We start from the raw sequence: 7,456 nt of genomic DNA on the forward strand, positions 1-7,456 counted from the left end.
GTCACCCACCCCGGGGTGGCACAGGGGACTGTCACCCCCCCCGGGGTGGCACAGGGGACTGTCACCCCCCCCGGGGTGGCACGGGGGGGGGGGTCACTCACTGCCTTTCCGCAGCCTCCGCACGCGGATCTTCAGCTCCCGCGGGAGCCGCCGCCAGTCTGGGGGGGCAAAGGGGGGGGCAAAGGGGGGGTGGGTGGGTCAGCCCCCCCTGAGCCCCCTCATGTCACCGTGTCCCCCCCACCCCCCCGTGTCCCCCCACCTGGGCTCCAGTCGATGGCGCTGTCCACGGGGCTGGAGAGCTGGTACTTGTCTGAGTAGCGCTCGATGTCTGGGGGGGGACAGCGGGGGGGGGTCACTCTGGGGGGGATGGGACCCCCGTGGGACCCCCCCCCATGATGGTCAGTGATGGGGGAAGTCAGTTCCCCCCCCAAGTCCCGGTACCTCTGCGGGGAGCCCCCGGTTTGATGAAGTAGGGGAGGCCCCTCATGGCCCGGCGCAGCTCCTGTTTCAGAGCCAGCATGTACTCGCCCTCCTCGCCCCCCGGCAGGGGCACCGCGCGGTGCTCCAGGGGCTGGGGGGGACACACGGGGGTGTGATGAGCGTGTCAGTGCTCAGCCCCCCCCCGTCCGGCGTGGAGTGAGGGGGGACACGGGGGTGTGACGAGCGTGTCGGTGCTCGGACTCACCGGGAAGAGCGGGGAGGGCTGCAGCGTGGGCGGGGGCAGCGCGTCCCCCTTGCCGATGCCCACGGCCTCCACGTTAAACGTCATCTGCCCCCGGCCCCGGCCCCGGCCCCGGCCCGCCATCCTGGGCGCGGGGAGGGGCGCTGGGGGGGGGACACAGGAGGGCACAGTGACACCCCCGGCCCGGCCTCCGCTCCCGGTGTGCCCCCCAAGTCCCGCTCCCCGGCCCCGGCCTGTCCCGCTCCCCAGTTCGTTCACCCCTCGCTCCGGCCACGGTCACTCCCTCGGTCCCGGTGCCCGCCCTGGTCCCGATTCCCCTCTGTCCCGGTGTCCCTCCCGGTCCCGGTGTCCCCCCACCCGGTACCCCCGGTCCCTCCCGGTGCCCCCCATTCCCGGTCCCATTCCCGGAATCCCCGGTCCCATTCCCGGTATCCCCGGTATTCCCGGTATTCCCGGTCCCGGTCCCGCTCTCACCCCGCGCACGCGCACCCGCCCCACGTGCGTCCGCGACTTCCGCGGCTCCGCCCCGCGCGGAAGGGGCGGGGCTTGGCCTCGAGCCCCGCGCTGATTGGCAGCTCAGAACAAGGGGCGTGGCGAGGGGCGGGGCCGGCGGGTGGATGGGGAGGGGGCTCCGGACGGGGCCGAGGGAGGGGGCAAAGGGACCCCTGGGCCCCCCCACCCCCGGATGCCCCCCAGCCCCTGTGCCCTGGGACAGCTCAGCCCCCCCGGGACTGGCATCTCGCTGATCCCCGGCCCCCCGCGGCCCCAGTTCCACTGTGCTCTGCCCCCCAGCCCCACTGTTTTGGGACCCCCAGTCCCACTTGTGATGTGACCCCCCCCCCAGCCCCGCTGTGCTGTGCCCCCAGCCCCGCTGTCCCACAGCTCGCCGAATCTCCGATGCTTCAATGGCCCCCAGCCCCGCCGCCCCACGGCCCCCAGCCCCACCGGCCCCCCGCCACCCTCTTGTGCCCCCCAGCCCCCCGAGGCCCCCCTCGCCCCCACGCAGGGCCGGGCGCCGGGCGCTGACTGCGCCGTGGGTGATTCATCCTGCTCCAGCCCCCCCCCCCCCGCGCCGGCAGCTGCCAAAAATAGCGCTGCGGGAGGGGGGGGGACCCTCCACATCACCTCCCGGCCCCCCCCGCACCGGCGGCGGGCCGGGATGGCGGCCACGGGCCGCTGTCCCCGACACTCCCATCCCCGGGGCTGCGGGGACCGCGACCCGGAGCGGAGGGACCCCACGCTCCTGTTGCCACGGTAACGGGGGGATGGAGGGGCGAGAAGGGCTGGATGGGGTGGGGGGTCCCCGCTGTGGGGTGTCCCCCCTGCCCGGGCAGCACGAGGCACAGGCCCCAGGCCCGGGCTCAGGGGTGTCTGGCTGAGGGGACTGGGGGGGGCGATGGATTCCCCCCCATTTTCCCGGCCGGTCGGGCTGGAGGAGCGGGATGAGCGGCCGTCGCCATGGCAACCGCGCGGGCAGGGATGGGGGACCGGCGTGGATGGGGGTGCGGGCAGGAGGGTGGCACAGGCAGGGGAGATGCAGGGGGGGCACAGGCGGGAGGATGAGGAGAACGAAGAGGGGTGGAGGAAGGGATATGGGGAGTGAGAGGGGCTGGTGGCATGGGGGGGGGTTTGGGGGTGCAGGCAAGGGGTGGGGGTACAGGCAGGGGGGACGTGGGAGGGGGCTCAGCACCAGGGCAACCCCCCCTCGCTGGGGAAACTGAGGCAGGGAGCAGGGGGCTCGGGGGGTCTCACCCCGCGCCATCCCCCCTCGCAGTGAGCGGGTGCCACCCCCGTGCCCGCGCCCCTGAGCCCGGCCATGCCCAGCCCCGTCCGCCGCCCCCCGGGGGCCGCGCTGGCGCCGGGGCTGGCCATGGTGCCGGCGGAGGGCTCGGCGCTGCTGCGCGCCGTGTCCCAGGGCAAATTCCGCCTGACGCGGCTGCTGCTGGAGGGGGGCGCCTACATCAACGAGGGCAACGCGGCGGGCACGACGCCGCTGATGGCCGCGTGCCGCGCCGGCTACGCCGACCCGCCCGAGCAGCCGCGCATGGTGCGGTACCTTCTGGAGAACGGCGCCGACCCCAACATCCCCGACAAGGCGGGCAGGACGGCGCTGATGCACGCCTGTGCCGAGCGCGCCGGCCCCGCCGTGGCCGCCGTGCTGCTGGCCCACGGCGCCGACCCCAGCGCCCGCGACTACGCCGGCGGCTCGGCCCTCGTGTACGCCCTGGAGCGCGGGGACCGCGAGACGCTGCAGGTGCTGCTGGACGCGTGCCGGGAGCGCGGCCGCGACGTGATCATCATCACCTCGGCCACCTCGCCCCGCGGCACCAAGACCACCCGCCAGTACCTGAACTCGCCGCCATCGCCCGCGCTCTGCGCGTCCCCCTCGCAGGTGCAGGTGCGGGCGTCGCCGGGCGCCGGCGGGAGGGACGAGGAGCGCGACGTGTTCCAGTTCCCACCGGCCGCGCCGGCCGCCGCTCCGGAGCCGCCGAGGGCCGGGCCCAAGAGGCAGCTGAAGAGGCTCAACTCGGAGCCCTGGGGGCTGGCGGTGCCGGGGGCCGAGGGGACGGCGCGGGGAAGCCTGGACGGGACGCGGGGCCCTCCGGAAGGCTCGTGGGGTAACCCGGAGGGCCCACGAGGAGCCCTGGAAGGGACGAGGGCCCCGCCAGAGCGGCTGGAGGGGCTGGGGCTGCGGCCTCGCCGGCACAGCGTGGAGGGCCGCGAGGCCTCGGGGCTGCCCTGGGCAGAGCGGGCGCCCCCCGTGCCCCCCACGGCGCGCCAAGCCCCGGCCCCCGACCCGCCGCGGGGCAAACCCCTGTGCCGGGACCCCCTGGACCCCGAGGGGGCTCCCCCAGGGCCGCTGCGGCGCCCGGGCGGGCTGCTGGAGCGCCGCGGCTCTGGAACGCTGTGCCTGGAGCCCCCCGGGCCAGGCAGGGCCGGGCTGCTGCCCCCGCTGCCCCCCGGGCCGCCCCGGGCGCTGCTGCGCCGCCGACACTCCATGCAGCCCGAGCTCGTGGCCTTCCGCAGCGCCCTGGGCCCCGAGCCCGGCTCGTAGAGACCCCCGGGACCCCCTGCCCGGCACCCCCCTTCGCTTTGAGCCCACCTGGGGCCTCGTGGCCCCTCCGTCACTGTCGGCACAAACTCTGCACGACCCCCCCAAATTCCCTCGGGAGTGGGGGGGTTGTTTCCCTGCATCTTCCTCCTGCTCCCTCCTCATCCCCTCAGCAGCTTTGCCCCTTAAACCCACGGCTGGGGGTCTGCACACAGCCCACCCCCTCCTCCCCTTCCCAGGATGGGGGTCCCCGGTTTTGGGGGGTGGAGGGGGCTGTTGGTGTCCTTCAATAAAGGCCCCCGTGCAGCTCAGCGGCTCAGAGTGTGTGTGGGGGGAACATCTGGGGGCACATCTGGGGGATCCCACCCAGTCCCAGCTGGACACGAGGAGCCTGCTGGGTTGTCCCCCTAAAAGCTGTGGCTTCCCAATGCCAGTTTTAAGGGGAGAAAAAAAAAAAAAAGGCTTTTCCAAGGTCCAGGCTGGGAGGGATCCTCAGGGATCCAGCAGATGGGATGGGGAGGGATTTTAGGGAAAGGGCCAGGGGAGGGGCTAGTTTAACAAAGGACAAAGGACAAGAAGCCAAATTTACACAAAAAATGTTATTTAACAGAAAATAAGGGTTTCCCCAGTGGGATAAACCCCACGGGAGTTCCCCGAGGGAACGTTTGCCTGGGGTAGGGAAAAAACTCCTGGGATGTGCTGGGATGGGAGGGATCCCCCCAGACCCGAGGGGGGGAACACCCCCAACCCTGAGGAGCTGCTGCTTCCCCTCACGTTTGTCCTTTGAAAACAATAAAATTCCCCCAAACCGCCAGTTCCCAAGGGCTGGAGCCGGTCTGGCCCCTCAAACCTGTCTGTGTTCAAACCCCCCCAGTTTTCCCAGTTTGGCCCAGTTCGGACTGGGAACACAGCGGGGTGGGAGCCTGGATCCATCACCGGCGGCGCCGGTCGGGACTGCGGCTCCTCCGGCGCCCACCCCTGGAAAACAGGGAATGTGGAGGGGGAAAAAAAGGGAGAAGAGCACGGGGGAAAAGGGGATGAGGGAAAGGGGAAAAGGGAGAGAAAGCGTTTTTGGCATGTCCATCCCTGTTTTAACCCCAGCCCCTCCCCAGCACAGCACAGGGCACGGCCCCCTTTCCCCCCCCCCCAGCTCCCGGGGGTCCCTCCCCGCTCCCAGCTCCCGGAATTCCCATCCCTCACCTCCGCTTGCCCTTGGGGGGGCCCCTGACGAAGCACCAGTCGACGCTGACCGGCTGCCCCATGAGCTCCTGCCCGTTCAGCCCCTCCATGGCCGCCTGCGCCTCCTTGTAGGTCTCGTACTCCACCAGCGTGTAGCCCTGGACAGGATCGGGAATGCCATTAGGATTGGGAATGGGAACAAGCATGGGCACCACGGGAACCCCCGGCTCAGGTTTGGGGGGCAGGGACCCCCCAAACCAGTCACTTTTGGGGTGCAGAGTCCCTCCCCCTGGCGGCCCCAAAAATAGGCTCAGTTTTGGGGTGAACCCTCAGGACTTCCGAGCCCAGACTAATTCAACCCTCCCACAAGCCCAAATTGATCTAGGGGGGGGGTGGGACACCCCCCAGCCCCCCTGAGCCCCCCGCCCCAGGCCACCTTGAGGTATCCCGTGCGCCGGTCCAGGTTGAGGTGGATGTTCTTGATCTCCCCGAATTCGGCGAAGCGGTCGTGCACGTCCTCCTCCGTGGCCTCCTCGTGCACCCCCGTCACGAACAGGATCCAGCCCTCCACAGCTGGGGGGGGTGGAAAAAGGGGGGGTTACAGGGCTGGAGGGGTGCCAGGATGCCCGGGAACCCCCCCATTCCTCCTCCTTCCCACGTGGAAGTGCCCCTAAGAGAGAGCATCCCCCCCAGACTGCACAGCTGGGGAGGGGAGATGGAGCCCCAGAGTCCATAAATCCTGGGAAAGGGGGAAAGGATCATCCCAGCAGGGCTGAGCCCTGGACTCCATGTCCCCCCCATCCCTCATGTCCCCCCTCACATCTCTGTGGTCCTGGTTCGTCCCCATCCTGCTCCACGCTGTCGTAATCCTCCCGCACCCGTGCTCGGGATCCTTCCTCTGGAAAAAGGAGGGACACGATGGGATAACGGGGCTCCCCAACCCCCCAGGGGTGGGTGTCACCCCCTGCCCTCCCCCAGGGTGCCGGGGAAGGGTTTTTGGGGGCCTCACCTGAACCGAAGCCGCGGCCCTTCCGCTTCTTGGCTTTCTCCTTCAGCTTGTGGATGCTCTCTGAAAGGAGGAGGCGGGAATTGGAGGGGGACATTGTGGAGTCGGGGGGAGTGGGACCCCCCCCGGGTGGGCAGGGACCCCCCTTCCTGTCCTGGATAGTAATGATCCCCCCGGGCTGGACAGGACCCCCCTGGAACAGGCAGGGACCATCCCCAGGAAAGGCAGGACCGTCTCCCCATGATGGGAATGACCCCCCCACACTGGGTCCGTCCCGGAATTTGGGGTCGCGGCGAGAGGCCGCGGGAGCGGCTCCCCCGGGCCGGAGCCCAGCCGGACCGGTCGCCGGGGTGTCTTGGGTCCCGCAGGAGCCGCCTCAGCCCCGCGCTCACCATCCCCGTCCTCGTCCATAGCGAAATCCTCCCCGCCCGCCTCATGGAGATCCAGCACGTCCGCCATGTTGACTCCGGAAGTGCCGCCATGGGCGGGAGGGCGGGAGACGGAAACGGGGGCGGCGCCATCTTGGGAAGGGCGAGGGGCGGGAAGTGTCGCCATGTTGAGAAGGGCACCTGATGGTGGGGGGGAGTGGCAGGAAGCGCCGCCATGTTGCTACCGCCGCCATGTTGGGGGGGGCCCTGTGGTGGAAGTGTCTGAAACAAAGAAATCTCACCCAAAAGTGCCCTTTGGATGAAATATTCCTTTAATTCCCCGTGGTGAGCCTTACTGGGAACACTGGGAGCCCCGGCACACCCCGCGGGGAATTTGAACACCCCCCCCACACACACACACATACCAGGAGTGGCCTAAAGTGGCGGTTGGGCACGACTCGGTCCCCCCAGAGAACGAGCAAAAACACCAAAATTACCCCATAGAAAAAAAAAAATCGCTGGTTTTATTGTATAAAATCCACACCGGGATTTCTCCCACTGGATCCACATCATTCCATCACCTCAACAAGGAGCATGAGCCCCTTTCCATACCGAGGAAACCTGGATTTGCTCGTTTTAGCCCCCACGTTCCAGGTCTGGACTTTTCCAATATTTCAAGAAACAACACCACCCCCAAACCCCCCGGTGTGTTTTTAATCCCATTTCCAGCGACACCAAACGTGAATAGTGTTGTGAAAGTATAAAAAAATATAGAACCCCCAAAGCAGGCTCGATAGGATGTGGATATATAAAAGCAGGATACCTACGGATCATGGAATTATTCCAATCTTATCCCGAAACGACGATTATTGCTGGAATATCCTGCGCTCAGGCAGAGGGAAGAAGGGGTGAGAGGGTGGGAATAAGGGCATCCCAAAGGGTTTGTGGAGGATAAGAAGTGGGGAAAGCTCCAAGCCGGCGTGGGAAAGGAATTCTGGCTTGGAATTTTGTTTTGTATTCCTGGTCTGCTGGAGAAAGTGGGGAGTGAGATGAGAATTCCCATGGGTGAACTGGAGCTGTTTGAACAATGCCATGCCATAAAAGGGTGTTTTTTTAAAGCTAAACATCACCTTGAGCTCCACATGGATACGGATACAAGGGGAAAGGAA

At 68.0% G+C, this 7,456-nt stretch overlaps 3 protein-coding genes across 3 annotated transcripts in view; 1 reads left to right on the forward strand and 2 right to left on the reverse strand.

Annotated features, from left to right (window-relative positions):
* POLR3GL (RNA polymerase III subunit G like) overlaps window positions 1-995 on the reverse strand; it is a 13,739-nt gene extending 12,744 nt beyond the window's left edge. The window contains exons 1-4 of the mRNA XM_027910128.1: window positions 686-995; window positions 442-571; window positions 260-328; window positions 81-158 (exon numbers count right to left, since the gene is read on the reverse strand). Coding sequence (XP_027765929.1) covers window positions 94-158; window positions 260-328; window positions 442-571; window positions 686-805 — 384 coding nt within the window. The 5' untranslated portion in view covers window positions 806-995 and the 3' untranslated portion in view covers window positions 81-93. The remainder of the gene's footprint in view (window positions 1-80; window positions 159-259; window positions 329-441; window positions 572-685) is intronic.
* Window positions 996-1,505: 510 nt separating this feature from the next.
* Window positions 1,506-3,737, forward strand: ANKRD34A (ankyrin repeat domain 34A). Its single transcript, XM_027910125.1, has 2 exons — window positions 1,506-1,936; window positions 2,457-3,737. Exon 2 carries the CDS (start codon window positions 2,499-2,501, stop codon window positions 3,735-3,737), a length of 1,239 nt encoding a protein of 412 aa, XP_027765926.1. The 5' UTR covers window positions 1,506-1,936; window positions 2,457-2,498.
* Window positions 3,738-4,314: 577 nt separating this feature from the next.
* RBM8A (RNA binding motif protein 8A) lies at window positions 4,315-6,444 on the reverse strand. The gene is made up of 6 exons (XM_027910126.1): window positions 6,312-6,444; window positions 5,923-5,982; window positions 5,734-5,811; window positions 5,350-5,486; window positions 4,935-5,071; window positions 4,315-4,712 (listed from the first exon to the last, which is right to left on the reverse strand). Exons 1-6 carry the CDS (start codon window positions 6,376-6,378, stop codon window positions 4,667-4,669), a joined length of 525 nt encoding a protein of 174 aa, XP_027765927.1. The 5' UTR covers window positions 6,379-6,444; the 3' UTR covers window positions 4,315-4,666.
* Window positions 6,445-7,456: the final 1,012 nt, after the last annotated feature.

This window comes from Empidonax traillii, unplaced genomic scaffold (genome assembly GCF_003031625.1).
Source record: "Empidonax traillii isolate 1590-97213 ecotype Southwest subspecies unplaced genomic scaffold, ASM303162v1 scaffold2759:size29055, whole genome shotgun sequence".
In the NCBI taxonomy this organism is placed as follows: Eukaryota; Metazoa; Chordata; class Aves; order Passeriformes; family Tyrannidae; genus Empidonax; species Empidonax traillii.

What these genes read in the sequence shown, in the direction of transcription:
- RBM8A (XM_027910126.1), bottom strand. Translation starts at nt 6,378, where the DNA reads ATGGCGGACGTGCTGGATCTCCATGAGGCGGGCGGGGAGGATTTCGCT. An exon ending in TATGGACGAGGACGGGGATG is followed by an intron (nt 5,983 to 6,311) that starts GTGAGCGCGGGG and finishes TCCTCCTTTCAG; the next exon opens with AGAGCATCCACAAGCTGAAG. An exon ending in CCCCCCAAGGGCAAGCGGAG is followed by an intron (nt 4,713 to 4,934) that starts GTGAGGGATGGG and finishes CCTGTTTTCCAG; the next exon opens with GGGTGGGCGCCGGAGGAGCC.
- ANKRD34A (XM_027910125.1), top strand. Translation starts at nt 2,499, where the DNA reads ATGCCCAGCCCCGTCCGCCGCCCCCCGGGGGCCGCGCTGGCGCCGGGG.